At 41.7% G+C, this 17,995-nt stretch overlaps 1 protein-coding gene across 1 annotated transcript in view; it reads right to left on the bottom strand.

Moving 5' to 3' along the window:
- Positions 1–540: 540 nt before the first annotated feature.
- Positions 541–17,995, bottom strand: part of ZBTB20 (zinc finger and BTB domain containing 20) — a 28,495-nt gene continuing 11,040 nt past the window's right edge. Inside the window, exons 2-3 of the mRNA XM_009085206.1 lie at positions 6,861–8,471; positions 541–1,705 (exon numbers count right to left, since the gene is read on the bottom strand). Of these exons, the coding sequence (XP_009083454.1) occupies positions 1,287–1,705; positions 6,861–8,471 (2,030 nt within the window). The 3' untranslated portion in view covers positions 541–1,286. The remainder of the gene's footprint in view (positions 1,706–6,860; positions 8,472–17,995) is intronic.

Genomic DNA, 17,995 nt, shown 5'->3' with positions numbered 1-17,995 from the left:
AAAGAAAAATTACTTTTAACAATCTCACTTTTTTTGTTTTTTTTTTTACACAAATACTGTTGTAAATATATTAAAAAAATCAGCATTCTATCTGGTAAACGTCACTTTTGCCCCTCTATAAAATTTTGAATTAAAAAAGTCCCAAGAACTCTTTTTTGTTTAATTATTATTCCCCTCCCCACCCACCCTCTATTCCTCTTTCTTCCACAAGAATAAATCCTGATGCAACTCTTTATTTTTTTTGCAAAGATTATGGGAACTAACCCTTCTCTTGTACCTAGATCCATAGGTTGCAACCTCTGATATCTTTGACTTTCCTCTGTGTTTCTCTTTGCCTTCTGTGAAAGTCCCTCTTGATTGTGCTGAGGCCCTGTGCTCAGCGAAGACACGGAATAAATTACAAAAAAGCCACCGTTGCTCGTTGTCTGAATCTTCTTGGTTTCTGCTATAAGGTGGTGGTGGTGGTACGAGAAAAGCAGCGGGGAGGGTGCGCCAGAGAGCGTGGGATGGAGCAGAATCCAGGTGAGGAAGCTCTGATTCTTTTTCCTCATCCTGCAGAGACTCCACACTATCCAAGCCACACTGCCTTGCATTCCCCTCAGCCCTTTTGTGTGTTTGTGGATGTGTGTGTGTGTGTGAGAAAGCAGACACGTGGTGGAAACCAGCAGGGCCTTGTTTCCTCTGGTTGCTGCTCAACCAGAAGCAAAATATTCCACAGTTCTAACTGGATACTGTGAAGTCCAAAAGCGGTCAGCAATGTGAATTATGTCCATTGAAACACTGCAAGCGGTGTACTTATAACGACAGTAGGCCTTGTAGATTTGTAATATACTTTGTTTTGTTTCTTTTTTTTTTGTAGTGCTCTTCACAAGTGAGAAAAAAGATTTTTTTTAGCATTTTTCTGTCTGTTTTTTAATTTTTTTTGTGTGATTTTTTTTTTTTGTTGTTTGCTTTTTGTAGTAAAGAAGGGTTGTATTTAGAGGCCAGTAGCTAGAGATCCAACCAGTGGAGCTCATGAAGCACTACCTGGCCTTAAGGCCACCATCCAAGGGAGGCTGGGAAAATTATTATTCACCCAGCCTCCAGAAATGTAATGTACCAGCAGGCAAAAAACAGTTCTTCATGTAGTACAAAAACAACAAAACGAAATGAACCCAAAAAAAAAGGAGGAAAATAAAGGTAAAAATGAAACAAAAATAATTTCTTAAATTCTAGTGCCATAGCTTTTTTTTTTTTGTTGTTTCTATTTTTGTTGTTCATAACAAAGAGAGAGAGAGAGATTCTACTTATCCGTCTGACACATGCATCCTCATGTGGTCGTTGAAATGCTCGATTTGGTCAAACTTAGCTGGACAGACAGAGCAGACGTACGTGGTCCCCTCCGTGCAGGCCACCACGCCGGCAGGGACAGCCCTCGTGCCGGTGCCGGTGGCTCCAGGCGTGCCGTTGGTGGCACTGTGCAGAGCCACATGCCTCTCCAGCAGGGTCTTGTGGGAGAACTTCTTCTTGCAGATGTAGCACTCGTAGGACTTCTCCCCGCGGTGGAGACGCATGTGCACGTTAAGGGAGCTCTTCTGGGTGAAGCGCTTGTTGCAGATACTGCACTGGTAGGCCCTCACGCCAGTGTGTGTCACCATGTGTTTGATTAGGTAATCCTTTAGAGAGAAGGAGCGCCAACAGATGCTGCATTGGTGTGGTTTCTCACCTGCCCATTGCCAGTGAGAGAGAGAGAGAGAAACAGACAAATAAAAAGATCACAAAATTAAACCAAGTGGGTAGAACTCTTTGCAACAAACTAATGGTAAGTCTCATGGGGATCTTTGCAGAGGTGCTCTGGCTAACAAGGGCAAATTTTGTTAATAAGTGTGTTTTGATGCATATTTTTTGCAACTGGAGGTTTCAAAATGCTTTGCAAAGGAGGCTGTAGGTATTCCCCATCCATATACAGTAAAAAGGAGCTCAGGTGATTTCTTCAAGTTCACATAGTAGGTATTGACAAAGACAGGACTTGAGTTACAAGCTCGTGACACCTACACTCAGTTTCAATGGCACAGCCTCTCCTGCCTGTGCTCCTGCCCTGCTCCTTATGCTCATTTCTAGACAGGTCGTAGCCAGGTTACTTTACCTTTCAGTGCCTCCATTTCCCTACCTGCATGCAATGAAAGCATGGACAAAGCTGGTGATTACAAGATAGCTGACCTGTAACACGCTCATTTTGGTCAAATTGCTTTAAATTTCTGAGAAGAGAAATACTAGAGATTGCCAAAGGAATCCAACACTTTATAAGAGCTTTCCATCTGTTGTCCCCTTTTCTGGTCAAATCTCATAGCTGAAGCATGGTAAGTGAAAAGAGAATCTCAGTACACAGAATTGCTTAGGCTGGCCAGCACCATGCAAAGGGCAGCCTAACAGAAAAATTTCAAGAGTAAGAGACAGGAAATCTAAATGATTTGAGTGCCAATTAAATAAAGCACCTTATGATGTAAACCAGAGATCTAAAATACTTATGTAATCTACCACATTGCCTTGTGTGCCCAGGACTGTTGTAAAACTGATTATGATGACTCGTATAACTGAATCCTAATCATGTCCAGACAAACCAGTGACTACAAGGATGAACTGGGAAAAATACTTAGCTAAGCACATATGACCGGTTTGTTCAGACTACTCTTAAATCCTCCTTATGCTCAGAGTTGTTCTGGGAGACAATGCCACAGTCTCATGTTTCATGGTATCAAGCAACGTTTTCATGATATGTTGCTGCACTGATAACGTGGACAATACCCATCACCCTGAATGCCCCATCAAAAGCTGCTTTTTAATTTCTTTTCTGAATCACTTGTGGTCTATTTCAGGTGTGGTAATTCATCACCACAAAAGCTGTCAGGGAGAGAGATGATACCATAGCTCTGTAACAATCAAAATGATGCTCTGTTTCACTGATAGAAAAAATTATTTTCCTTTGGTTATTCTGCAATTTCCCCTCTAGCAGAGATTTATTATTTTTTGTCCACAGACATCCTGCTTCCTTCTTTTTACAGTGTCTGGCACCGTTTTAAATCCTGAAGAGTCAATCTTCAAGGACCATGACAAACCTGTGGTAATATGTAATTTACTCTTTGTATAGTGAGATTACAATATGCTACTTATATCCAATTTTAAGAGGAGATAATTAATATGGACTGGATGTGAAGGACCTACTTTTTTATCCCTGAGTCTTTGTTTCTTTTTATTTCATGGTTTGCATGTATAATGGTGACATCTGTGAATGAAATCCACTTGCACTTGTGATGAGTTTGTCCCTACTTGTTGAAAGACACTTGGTCAAAACACTAAGTCCTTACTTTCCTGATGGCTTTGCCACACATAGTAGTGTGTTGAGTGTAGACAGGCCAATATGCTAGACACGTTATGTGGAAAACTATAGTGTGTCAGTTAGAATAATGTCTGATTAACTTACAAAAGACTGATTATATTTGTGCTGCTTGTTTTTGCCTCGGGCAATATATATCCCAGAGTTTGTAATGCTAGTCTCCTCCACTCTAGACCCTGTTAGGTCTATACTACAGTAGACCTTAATTTTTGCCTGCACGTGTTTCTAGGATTTGCTGGGTTCTGGCTCTCTAATCAATGCCTCCCTAAGATTTCTTCTCTCCTAAGAATCTCAAAACTTCTTGGTTTTTCTTTTTTTGTATGCAAATGTGTGTGCTTCCTAAGTGAGCACTGTAGATTCTTTATTTCCACGATTCTTTATCTTTAAGTCAGAGAAAACTTTGCTCAGTTAATTAAATGTTCATGTTCCTCCTTTTGCTTCTTTATTTTGTATTTGGCTGGTATTAGACAGCAATGTGTGACAGTGAGAATCACAGAATCATAGTATATCCTGAGTAGGAAGAAGCAGTGTTGGTGCCCTGCCATGGTTTCCCTGGCATGCCTTTTCCAGCCCCAGTGTTCCTAGAGCTGTAAGCTCTGTGGCACTTTGAAACCTAACCCTAACAGATACTTGGTGCTGACACTAAGGTCACAGAGTCATCAAATCTTAGCGTATCCTGAGTTGGAAGAGACACATAAGGATCACTGAGTCCATCTCCTGGCCCTGTATAGGATATCCCCAAGAATCACACCGTGTGCCTGAGAGCATTGTTCAAACACTTTTTGAACTCCAGCAGGCTTAGTGCCATGACTATTACCCTGGGGAGCTGTTCCAGCACCTGATCACCCTGTGGGTGAAGAACCTTTTCCTAATAGCTAATCTAAATTGGTACTGAGACAGCTTCATTCCATTCCCTTGTGTCCTATCACTGGTCATCACTGAGAAGAGATTGGTTTCTGCCCCTGCACTTCCCCTTGTGAGGAAGCTGTAGACCACTGTAAGGTCACCCCTCAATCTTCTCTAAGCTGAAAAAAACAAGTGACATGGGTGGCCCAGACTGGAAAGGTTTGAAGGAGGCAATGTTGGTGCACTGCAGTGATTCCCTTGGCACACCTTTTCCAGTGCTTAATCCAGTATTAATCATAGTGTCATATGCAGAAAAAGGCAACGATGGCTTATAAAGTGCACAGACAGTGCATGCATTCTAGCATTGTATTTCCACAACATTGCATGTCTTGGAGAACAAAATTGTAGGATACATTAAAGACAGTCTGCAGTGAACATGGAAAAATATAATCCAGATTTGCATCCATGTCGTCAGGTTTCTGTTGCATGGAAAGCTACATTGGACTGCAGTTTTTGGAAGCATAAAAACATACAGAAATTTGTAGGGCTTTAGGTTGTTGAAGTCTGTTTTTATGACTAGACTACTCCATGAGTTCTCTTGAGGGCTTTAGGTTGTTGAAGTCTGTTTTATGACTAGACTCCTCCATGAGCCCTCCAAACAGAAAGACTAATTCAAACATTTGCATCATCCCAAGTTTTACCTTTTTCTGTGAATCTTCTCCCAAGCCACTTTTCCTGGCTTCTTTTAACAGGGCTAAGGAAAGTCACCCTGACAATGAGAACATCTGTCTCCCCTCAGTTTTCCTAATGATCCTGTCCAGCACTACATGAGGTAGCAGACATACTTTCTCTGAGGCTGTGCATACAAAGGTTATTTTCAGAAGGGTTTTCTGAAGCCCAGCCCTCTGTTGGTTGAGGTGCAATTATTGTCCCAGACACTCCAGGAGCCAGTTAGTTCCTAAGTGAATTTTGAAATAATTTATCTACCCAAATCTCTTCTTGTAACCACAGTTCATTATTTTGGGCATTCTCATACCCACACAAATAAAATATTAATTCATGATTGGAGATGCCTATCAATTTTGTTGATTGGTACTGTGTGTAGTTAGATACGAATGTTTTAGGTCAGGTCTTCCAGTACTATTCTATATCTGACTCCAAATACCAAGTGTAGTGCACAGTTAGGGATGGGGGAATAAAACACTTATCTCAATGAAGTTATTTGTGAAAAAGCTTTTCCAGCTTTTAAAACAAGGATGCAAGCAGACATATTTGACTGTGTTCTGAAGGGGATATTTTTCTGAATAACACAGCACTGTCTATGTAGTATTTAATTACTCATCCACTCATCTACGGAGAGATGGAGAACATAAACAGACAGAAGGGTAATCTTGGGATTCAGGACTCTTGATCCTTGCAAATATCCATTTTGTACCAGTCCTGAGAAGTTGATTTTTTGTATACGTACATGTACACATCTGTCTTAGATGTCTAGAGGAGTTTTTCATTTAAGTGATAAATATAGGTAAATTGAAGTTAAAAGTTTACATATGCACATGGAAGTGAAGTCTATTGCATACAACTGAGAGGCATGCCCTACATTCCTCCCATACTTTGGGCAATTTTTCCAGGTTTTACTCCACGTATCACAAACCCAGCATTTATTTTAAGATCTGATGTTAACAAAACCACTGCTTGGTGAAGAAATATTTACTCTTTCTCTTAACTAGAATTTCTCTCCAACGTCAGAAAGAGCCGATGGCTAAAGCAAGCAAAATTTAGTCCTGAACCCATGATAGCTTCTCCATGTAAGATATATATTTCTCCTTGCTTTGAAGTCTCGTAGCTTGACAAAGCTAGAAAAGGCAGTTTTGGCTCAGTAGTAAATATGGCTACCTATATTGTCTCAATAGACCATAAAGCATCTACTAAAGCAGCTGCATTTTTAAACAAAAAGGTGCTGATGTTGTGTTCTGCTGTGTTCTACACATATTCTTTAAAATTTTCTCACTGAACCCTATGTTTCAGTACTCATGGCTAGTGAAACATCTGACTTACCAGGACACAGGGATTAGAGCAGTCAGCTTCAATGAAGTGAAGAAAGACTTCCTGACAAAACTCCAAATTTACTTCCTTACAGGAATATCTGAGATCTAGAAAATAGGTGGCAGTGCGTGTAGCAGCTGGACCTACTGCTGCAACTCCACCAGAATGAATCTGCCCTAACCTCATGCCAATCATCATGACTTGATCTTAAACCCCTGTAGCTGTAAAACTGATAGATACAGTTTTTCTTTAATGACTTATTAGTTTCACCATGCCAAGTCCACTTAATGTTGCCTGGTCAGCTTACAGGGGACACAGATGCTTACCATTTCCTTGGATGGATGCAGGACACATTTTATGCCAAGTAAAATGAGCTTGTTTCTGCACCATGCACAGTGAGACCCCTATATAGGATCTGTATGTTTCTGCAGGGACTCACTTTCAGTGCAGAAAGTGTTCAGCTATACTAACTCTCTGGATAACCCCTCCCTCCTGTTTGTGCTGGGGGCTGGCAGATTGGCAAAGAGAATCTAAGTCCATGGTTGCGAAGGACTTTCCCTGGCTCTGTATATAAGCCAAAGGGAAGTACTCTTACCTGTGTGTACAAACATGTGCTTGACGTAGTTCTGTTTGGCGGTGAAAGTCTTGTTACAGAGAGTGCACTCGTAAGGCTTTTTTTCGCCTTGCCCACCTGCTGTGCTGTGGCCCGCAGATGGGGCCAAGGGCTGTGGGGCTGGCAGCTGGGCAGTAAAGGTTGACAGGCCAGGCTGGGACACTGTCACAAACTGTGTCTGTTGGCCAGCTAAAGGCTGGGGCAAGCTGAAGAGAAAAGGCTTAGGGCCACTGCCAGCAGACTGTGTGGTGAAAAGGGCAGGCAGGTAGGTGTTGCCAGCTGTGCCAATGACCTGAGTGTTGCTGGTCAGAGTCAGTGGCATCCTCAGATTGCTGGTGAGGGTTTCTGTCTGGCGTAAGTAGATCTGTGTGGTTGGCAATGGTTGGGCAACAGTTGTGTTGACAGAAGGCTGCAAAGCCCCCTTTTCGGTGCTGTTATTGACTGTGAGCACTTTGCTGTCCATTTCAACGTCATTGCTTCTCTCTGGTGAGGAAGAGTTGGCATCTACATGCTGCTGCTGCTGCTGCTGCGGCTGAGTGCCATCGGCAGGGACGTCATTTTGATCTGCTTGAGAAGGTTCTTGCTGCCCGTCCCGGCCCAGACCAGCCATAAACTGCTGCTCCATGGAATCAGGCTCAGTGCCAATGGAGGAACTGACTCCCGAGTCAAAACTCTCCCCTTTGGGCTCACTCTCAGTGCCTTCTGCTTGGTCAGTGTCCTCAGTGCATTCCTCAGACTCATTGCGCTCAAGGATCTGCACCCTCTGTTGGCCATAGTAGTCATAGTCATCCTCCATCTCCTGTTTAATGTGGATGTTGCCCATCAGGGTTTGAATTCGGACAGGGCGTGGTTGCTTGCGGCAGTGTGTGGTCTCTGGAGTGGTAGAGAGGTACCGCTCCATCTGTTGCGACCGTTCATGGATCCGGGTAATCCAGCTAGGGTCTTCTATGTGATGGTCCCTGGGGAGTCCCAGGGCTGTTTCGTGGTGGCTGACCACAGCTCCGCTGTAAAAGGAGCGCTCCCCACTGCCATTTTGCATGGAACAGGCATAGAGGGCCGAATAGATCCTGTCCACACTGTGCTGTGAATGGCTCTGCAGGTAGCCAGACTCTGTGTCGGTGCTCTGCCCCGAGGTGCCCGATTCGGGTGTTCCCCTAGGTGTCTCTTGGCCAGAATCCTGAATCACTGGGTAGACCTCTCCCACATTTTGTGAGACAATCCTTGTGCACTCGTCAATCACAGTCTTGATCTGTAGGATGCTGGCAGCTGTGAGGATTTGGAGGGCCTCTGACTGTGAGACCCGCAGCACCCCACTGTACATGAAGTCAATGAGCTTTTGCACAGACTGGACTGACACCACTGAGGGGATCTCGATGTCACTGTAGCCCAGCAGCAGCTTATCCTGGAAAAAGGGGCTGCCAGCCGCCAGCACACAACGGTGGGCGCGTAGCATGCTCCCGTGGATGCGGACCGTCACGTCACAGAAGTGGCCACGGTTGCGCTGCTCGTTGAGGGTCTCGAGCACAGAATTGCTGAAGTTGTGAAGGTTGATGCTATGAATGCGCTCTGTCATCCCCTTGCAACTGATGTTACCTGTAGCAAAGCAGGTGACAAAGAAAAAAAAAAAGAGAGAAATGGATTGAGTCTTGTCCTCATCAGGATCACAGTCACCCCAGTCAGAGCACTGGCAAAGGCGACTGCCCACTGGGTAAACAAAACCAATTGCACTGTAAAAATCACATATAAAGGCATTGGTAAGAAGACATCATTTCTGTAAGGCTAGAAGTAAACTTCACTACTCATTTGCAAAAGCTCAAGTCCTGAATTTTTGGATAGAACCAAATGAACGCAGGTGTAGCTGGGCCTAAATTCCAATCACATTCCTGGGACTTGGACTTCCTGTCAGTTTATCTGGCTTAAAAAACCTAGAGTCAGTCAATTGTAAACACTGAGCACACAGATTAAAGCTGGATTTTAGGCTGTTTGGATGTGGACCCATGCCAGAAGAGATCAGAATCTTACTTTAATGACCCTTAGTTGTTAATGCAAAGAGTACATATGAAAATGTGATTTCTATCTAGATTTCTATCTAATACATTGGTATTTTAAGGAATTTGAATCCTGTGTTTCACAGTACAGTTACTTGTATCAAAAAAACTGGCAGTCACTTAGTAAAATCCCAATCTGGTTCAAGATTTAGGCTGTAAATGTTCCTAAAATCCCACACACAGTTTTGTCTGGGGTTGTGGTTTAGAACATTTGCTACCCAATAGTGACAAACAGTCCTCTGAAAGAACCCAAAGCAAAAAGTTAACATGAGCTGTCCCCTTCATTTTTAACATATCCCAAGTTCTGACTTGCACCAGAATGTCATCACATAAAAACAAATGTTCTCCTGCTGTTATTTACTTGACAGAAACTGGAAAATTACAGACATTTCCTCTAAGGAAGATTTTGTCTTAGTTTGGCTGAATAATCTAAATAGAGAACAGTTTAGAAAAGCATCTAACCAATTTGGATACAGAGCCAACAAAACCTTCAAAATTAACTTTTATAAGTAACTGAAAAACAACTTAATCTCTCAATCCACTTCTCCCTATCTTCATCTTGGTCGCTTTGGTTTTAATGCTTTTCCATTTTCTTTCCTGCTCTTTACCAAATTTTTGTCTATTTAGATTTTGATGGGCAGAAACTATGGTTTCACCTTTTAACTATGAAGAACCAACTGCCTTTTGAATGGTAAACAAACAAATCATTCTTGACACTTTTCTCTTAGCATTTGTAGTACATGCATCGCCTTGGTTCCTAGAAAAGTTCACAGAGAAATGTAATGCTAAATCACCACTAGTGTTAGGGGTATTTTGCCTTGAGTATTCCCACCAAAGCTACAACCTCTCTTGTCACAATTACTTGTTAACGTGCGAGGGTCCAAGACGAAAATGTGGGAAGCAAGCATGAGTAAATTAAACTAGTTTATTGTGACTGTCTACACAGAGCAAATAAATAGCATTGGGAGCAGCTGAAAGGCATATACATTCCCTTTAGCCCAGCAATATTGCTCTGCTCCATCCTAAGGAGCACTTTACATGTCATACACAGGCAGTAGAACACTACTCTGCAATTTGCAGGAAAATGTGGCATCCTCCCTGCTCTGCCTTTACTTCCCATTTATTCACTCTGGACATCTCAAGCACCCTCTGTTCTGGTTGTTCAAAGAGAATCCTCTTTGGACACAGGTGGCTATTTCAGTTCTCTGAAGTAGCTGATGATAAAAGGGAAGCACAAAGGTCAGGAGCTGGAAAACATGATGGGGCCAAGCTGTCTGAAGAAGCCTCATGTCAACATACGTAAGCCAACCAGTACCAGAAGGATACTAATTTCCATGTGTGATTAGCGCACTGGGGGTATGCTCACCTAGCAGAAACAAGAAGGAAACTACAAACAGTAGGATAGAGGTTGTGAAATACATCTGTCTTGTTCATAAGCTTAGCCAGGAAACCTGAGTTTCTTCCCATATTGAGACTGACCATAAGATTGGAAAAAACATCTTAGAAACTGGGAGACTCTGAGGGCATTGTAACTATTATTACACAAAATAATGTACAGCAGAGATGTATTTCCTCCTTCCAGATAGAGTAATTCTCCAGAGGCCTCCAGGGCAGTTCCAGATGCATCTCTTTCCAACATGTCAGATCACACAAGAATCCAAAATGTATTTATTTAAAATGTCAGAATCCTTGGCAAAAGCTTTGTACTGGTAGGGCAATAGAAGGGTGGAAAATTAATGATAAATAGATGGCACAACTTTTCAAGACTTACTGTAGGCCATAGCAAGTGTCTATATAGCTACCCATTTATCTCTGTCTCTCTTTGAGGAGTATCAATGACTACTTGTTTTGATTCCAAGACTCCCTTTTAACAGAAACACATCTTTATGTTCTGCTTTGTCAAATGACGTATTTGATAATAAGAAGGAACATGCAGCAGTCTAACTCAATAACCCAAAAATCCTACTTTGCACACGCAAAATGTAAATATTGTACACATAACAGAGATACAATAGGTAGGTCTCTGGATTTGAGCAGGTGCAAATAAATCTACTTTGTTTCTATGCTAAAAGATAGTACACAATGCAATGCAAGTGGCAAGGATAGATGTGGGAAATCGACGGGAGAAATGCGCACCCGATGGTGTCCAGCAAGACTCCTTTATTGTAAGCGATCGCCCATCTTTTATACAGTGCATGAACAACTATGCTTACTGTTCTCTTTACCATTACCTAAACCCTAAAAGTTACATTTGTGTACTTTCTCAGCTTGCAGGATAACTATGCCTATTATTCACTTTAGCATTACCTAAGCTCTAAAGGTTACATTTATATACTATTTCTGCTTGCAGCTGCAGCTGTAAAGAAGTCCCCTTTATTCTCTGGAGAATCCTTCTTTGTTCTCCTGGATAGCTCATCCTTGGGCTGCAACATTGCTGAGTTTTCCCAGATAGCTTGTCCTTCGGCTGCAACATTATGCTGAGAAAATAAATTCTAATGCTGAGAAGCTAAATTCCTGAGGCCTACTTCTTAGTTATATGCTCAAAGCTCCCATAGACCTTTGCTCGACTCTTGCTCGCACAATGCTCTCTGGGACCTGTGCCCCTGTTCCCTTAACCATTCTTCAACAGGTAGATAAAATTAATTTTGTGAACGGAACTTTGAAATGTGCATCCTCAGGACAACTCCTTTCCAGAAAGGTGTCATAGGCATCATGAGACTGGATGACTTCTGAAGGTGAATTCTGCCACAAAACACATACAGAAAGAAGGAAGGACAAGGTTCTTTTCTAAGTTTCAAGATCCCTTCTCAGGTCCTGGCTGTGGGAATCAAAAGTCATGTAGCCACAATGTATTTGGTCCTTAGCTAACTAGATGAAAACAGGCAGCTGGGGTTAATCATGGCTGCAGAGAAGAGGTTTGCATGTATTTATGAGAGTGATGTGAATAGTTCTCTTATAGGAACTGATCTAGGATGCACCTCCTGGTGTAGGAACTGGTCTGAATGCCAATTGAGTCACTTCATAAATGGCATGGAGTATTTTCTGTCACTTTTTTTTTAAGTTTGCCCTTAAAAAATCTTCTCCTCATTTCTTTACTTCTTCAAGTGACTGTTGGAACATCTATCAGTTCTTTAACTGAGAAACAATTGAAATTTACTCCTTGAGGATAAAACAAGAAGGGTGGGTGTGATAAGGAGAAGTAAGCCCTAAAGGTCCAGGAAGTGCCTGCTGAGTGAACAAAGGGGAAGAGATAAATCAAGATAGGGGAAGTATGCCCTAAAGGGCCAGGAAGTGCTGGTTGAGGGAGGGGAAGGTGACAATGATTTTTGAGAACTAATTGTAATAATAATGACCACCCATCCCTGGAAATAATGAATATGTATGAGCATTTAATGTATAAAAACCATGAAGTTTTTGTCCCTGGTCGCACCAGTTTGGTGGAGCGTTCCCCTTGTGCCCAGCGCTGAATAAACAAATACCTGCTACTCAGAGATACAAGTCTGTCTGTAGTTCTTTTCCAGCATCAGGTGGAAGAGACACACAACAAATGATAAAAAAAATGAATACAGATTTTGAGGATGATTCTTCTAAGCCACCTTCCTTGACATTCAACACGATTGCAAACCATATTTATCCAAAGTATAGGCAATCAAATAATTTGCAATAGTATCAGAGACATTACTGCACAAACCACAGCAGTATAATGAGCAGTTTTAACAAATTCCAGAGTTTAGTCCACAGCAAAACCTGCTGTTCCATACAGATCCTCTCCCTCTCTGCAGGAAACTAGGTCCAGATCCAAGTTTTGTGGTTGTCCCTTAATTTATTCTGTTCTAAGCTCGAAGTCCAAAGGTAAAGCTCCCAATAAAATGTGGACTTGCCAAGGCAGGTTTGATTCTAAGTAAATGCCACACTCTGACAAAGACTACAGTAAGCCTCGGACAAGCCAGGAAGTGTGTCAGCTCTTCATAAGACCCAGCTCCACACAAGCACACGCACCTACTCGGCACTGCACAGAATGCCTGGCTCAGGAAAAAGACTGCTGTCTCAGGCTCTTCTCAGGCCTGCCACTCTTTTAAACTCGAGACAGTGGGAACCTTTCTGTGAAATTCAAGTGGTCTTTGTTAAGTATCCCCCCTCTTTTTTTTTTATCCAGTAAACATGATGTAGAGATCCCAATGGACTTATTCTGAGAAACTCCTGTAAAATGGTTTTGTCCCCTTTCTGTGAAGCAAGTTCTGATTGGAGGGGTATTCACAAACCATATAGGAAAGAATGGGTGTGAAAATGCAAAGGCCATTCTCACCCAGATGGGCAATGAATAGGCATTTGCCAGTTAAAAAAAAAAAAGGGTGCAGAAAAAAAAAAAAAGAAAAAAGCCCAGACAACTGCACAGATTATGCACATTTGCAATCCTCCTGGGATACAATTTGAAGCTGGCATGGCATAAAGGTGAAACATATTACTGTGCAACTTTGAGAAAAGCTTCGTTTGCCCGTATGCAAATGTCCCGATTAAACTGTCAGGCTATTCACAGAAACATGCATGGAATTTATCCTCAACTAGTGAGAAGGAGCACAACGTGGATGGGAAAGGAAAAAACTTTTGTTGTGTAATACATGACTGAATGCTTAGATTAGTGTTTCCCTGAATCTCACCCACCCCTCCTGCTGACTTTTATGCTATGGGCATTCAAAAGAAAGTAGGTTTTACCATGACAATAACAATGACAACCTCTCCAAGTACAGTACCAAAAGGGAAGGCAATGGCAGAAGGAAACAGCAGGCAATGGACTTCTGGAAGACGCTATAGAAAATGTGGAAGTGCAGCAGTGAGGTACATCAAGCATGGCTTGAGGCAGATTTCTATTTGCCAAAGTTCCCATACACAGATCTACATAAATCTACAAAGTTATGGCTTGCAAAGGTGATCTTTTTTGTTTGCCAAAATCATAAAAAATTAGCCCCAGCACATGCATGATGTAGCAGAGCTAAAAATTGTATGGAATACTGAAAACTGCAGGTCAAACACAAATGGCTATGTTGCACCTTTAAAAATGCATTTGATAAGGTTTTGTAGTTCAGCCACTAGATGTCCCTTTCTGCAAAGACAATGCTGACAGCTTTAATGCTCATAACTGAAGGATATCAAAGAACTTGATTTTCTCTAGTGTCCTTTAAAATCACAGTATCTCAAAGCTCACTGCACCATTTCTAGAAACACACTGATGATGAATCCACCACAGCTACTGTAACTCAGCAATAGCACACTGCATAGTCTTCACCTGAAGCAAAACTGCCTAGGACACTGGAATCCAAGCTCTTTTGGAAACTTACTGTGTGGTCATTCACTGGAATAACTAGCAGAGTGAAACCCAAAGGCTCCATCTTGCTTTAATACTTGTGGGGGAAAGAAAATAAGCACCTTATATCCTTGAGAACTGGTAGGATTGCTGAGGCAGATACAGATTGAGTTTTTGCCTCAATCTTCTGCAGGAGTATTTAGAAAATTGTTTGACAACCAATCTCACTGATACTCAGACAAGATCAACTAGAACTAGCTTGATACTTTTGCCCAGTTTGTCTTCCTGACAACCTTCTCAGGCCTTGCATCGAGAAGAATACACACTGTGAGAGATAGTAGAAAAGTTAGAGGTGTTTTATCTTGTACAGAATATGGTATCTTTATAGTGTTACTATCAAAATGACAAGTGCCTCCCTAGTTGGACGAACACTCTGGGCTAGGACAAAGATGTGGAACTTAGGCTTGGTAGACCTTTTTCCTGCTTCGTGAGCTGTTTCTCTGTGCATCAGTAATCCTGTCACTAGTTCCTGGGAGCACAACAAACCTAAGTAACCTGCTGCCACTGAAGACAAGCATTGCCATCTACTCCTTACTCTCTTCCTTGACCATGCGTGGTTTTGGAAATCTCTAATCCTTAGTCTCCACACCAAGTGTGGGATGACCACAGCCTCCTGTTTGTATCAAAATGATGCATTAAGTTCTTCCCACAGTCATCTAGTCTACTCCTTTTCCTCACAGTAGGAAAAATTTACCTACACTATCTCTTCAGACATTTGTCTGACATGTTTGCAAAAAACAACATTGTGGGGTATTTCCACTCCCTCCCCAGACAGACTGTCTACTATCTCTCTAGCAAGAAATATTTCCTAGTATTTAACTCTGAAACCAATTACTCATCCTTTCCTCCAGCAGACAGAGAGAACTATTGACCACTTTTCCTCTTTATAGCATTCTCTCTTACATTGGAAGGTGCCTCACTTTTTCTTTAGACCTATTTTTTTCTAGAAAATACAAACTCACATCTGCAAATCATCCTCACTGGTTATAGGTGTTCTCCTCATTCTTATCTTCTTTTGTCTTCTGTCCAGTTTGTCTTTCTTTCACTTAAAATGCAGCCCTAAAGAGGATATAGTGCTCTAACTGAGGGAGGTGAATGAAAGAGTTACCTGGGACACCTCATCTATGATACTCTTTAAAGACCTTACAGAATAAATAAACCCAAGCAAACAAAGCCCTGCTATCAAAATAGATTTTCCTTTAGAAAGGTATATCTCAGTAAAGAATCCCTAAGTTGGAATTAAAAACTCAACTCTTGCATAAACATGACAGTAAAGTGGAAATACAGTGTTTCCATCACAACATATGAAAGCTACTATAGCCCCACAATTTCTATAGGAATTTTTCTCATTTCCTTACATTAGTTGTCTCCTATTCCAAACTCAGCACCATAACTATGGACACTTTCTTCAGCTCCAATGACCAGATTTATCCCAACTGATAAAGCTTTATTTTCTGTTGTTCTCAAGTTAGTTACTCTAAATTAAAACTGGATTAACTGAGCAAAAATTCCCATATAGTGTTTCCATATACAAAATTGGTCCTGCATAAGGTTTCGACTCTCTGGAACCAATTTCGTGGAGCAACATTTCTTCCACTCAAGGAAGTGACTGGAATTCAAATCCTGAAAACCTCATAATGTCTGACTTCTCAGTATATCTCAAAGATTCTGGAGAGGCCAGTTTAGCCAATCCCACTTGGAATGATTCTCCTGAATATTCTAAGCAGGGGCCTCCAAGAGGAAAAACATTATATGGAGTTTCAGGAACACAGAAGAACATTTGCATCCTCAGCAGGAGATCTGACCAGGAGTAGCCCTTGCTTTCTGTTGCTTTAAAGGTTTCCTGGAGTTTTCACCCAATCATCTGCTTGAACATCTTGAAAATCAGTATCTCCTTCTATAATATCTATCCAAAACAAACACCAGATGACACTATACAAATTGCCCTAACCCTACCAGATTGTTGTTAGAATCAAAATATGTAGCAGTCTACATTTAACAGGAAGTACTGTATTTTTACCAGCACATCTATTAATGTGTCAGTAATACACACTATGGAAGAAAGAATCACTGCATTCTGAAAGCTGTCAAACTTCTCTGAATTTCGTAGCTAATAACTACATTTGTTTGAAAGACAGAAATGCATGCACACACAAACACAACCTTATTCTTCAAGGAACAAACATACCCAGGAGACAGCAAATAAGAAAGAGTTTGCTTAAACTTTGTTCAGGAGACTGACTTGTTCTGCAGACTAGAATGTTCAGCAAATTTCCAGTGGGTGACTTATTCAGTTAACTGTCCTGTCCTTTTTAGCATCTACCTAATGATGAGATAGTCTGTGCTGGTTTGAAAGCAAACCAGTGAGAGACTCCAAGTCAGAAATACAACTTAATATGAAAAACAAAAAAAAATAATAAATGCAATAGTACAAAAAGAAACCACTGACAGAGTCAGAAAGTAACCTGACACTCTGTCAGTCAGGGTATTGGTAGCAGTCTGATTAAACTGTGGCTGCAGACCTCCTGGAGCGGATCTGTTGAGGTAGTGATCCTGTAGATCTGGTCTTCACCTGAAGGTCCAGTGGTAGCTCTTGTCCTCTGGGAATCCAGCAGGCAAAGGGCCCTGTGCTGGTCCAAACCCCAGCTTATATCCCTGTGGGAATGCTTGGCTCCCCACCTTGGAGTGAAGTATCTCACAATGGGAGGATGTAATTCTATGGGTCATGCATTGGTCCCTGACAGCCCATTAAACAGAGACAGCCCCTGAGGGAGCCATCAGGGATTAGTGGGAGATAACGATCTCACCTGCTTTAACAGCTTGTGAAGATGATAATAGAATACATACTATTGGTTACACCCTACTTTGTAACCTAGGACATAGTCATTTTACATAAAACTGAAGACTAAACCATAGGTGTTCTGCACATAAAACAGCTTCTATATGCAGTGGACATAAATCTCCAATGCCAAGCAGAAAAGCCTCTATTTCAGCCTACACACTTGGGGAGCAGGCAGTGAGTCACCTTCCTATGCTTCTCCTGAAAGACTGTGGCAGATGTCCATCATCACTAACCCTGTTTGCTCTGCAATCCACAGGCAGCAATGTCTGTCCCTCAGTTTGCTCCACATGTAGAACAAGGACAGCATCATGCACCCAGTTCTGCAGGACTGCCTGCCTTAATTAATTTTAACAAATTGTTTTGCATTTCTTGGATAAAGAATAATACAGAAATATCAGGAATTAACTCCATAGGACTCTTCAAATTTTGTTCTCCAGGCTTACCAAAGCTTTCCTCTCAAACTGCACTAGTGCCTTGATTCCTCTAGATCTCTTTACCTCCTACTTGCAACTGTAAAACACCTGGTGAAAACTGGCTCCAATTCACAGCAGTGTGATGACCAAAGGCTTGCTTCAAAGTTTACAGCATGTTCAGCTGCTTTTAAGTTGAAGAAGTACTCAATTTCTAGCCACATTTTTAGGCAGGATATTTACTTTTCCCCACTTTCAGTCCAATTTGTATTCTTGCTATTTTTAGGAACGCCAAAGATACTTTAAAGAGGGTATAGACAAAAGCCATTTTTATTCCCAGGAACATATTTGAAGTCCAGTCCAATATACCTCCACATTAAACACTGGCACACATACACACACACACACTGTTTATCTTGGTTCCTCTCTCAGACCTTGTCTGCAGACCCTCTGCT

The sequence above is a fragment of the Acanthisitta chloris genome, unplaced genomic scaffold, assembly GCF_000695815.1.
Source record: "Acanthisitta chloris isolate BGI_N310 unplaced genomic scaffold, ASM69581v1 scaffold8212, whole genome shotgun sequence".
Classification (NCBI taxonomy): Eukaryota; Metazoa; Chordata; class Aves; order Passeriformes; family Acanthisittidae; genus Acanthisitta; species Acanthisitta chloris.
The sequence above is the reverse complement of the archived record's forward strand: the minus strand, read 5'-3'. Positions and strand labels throughout refer to the sequence as shown.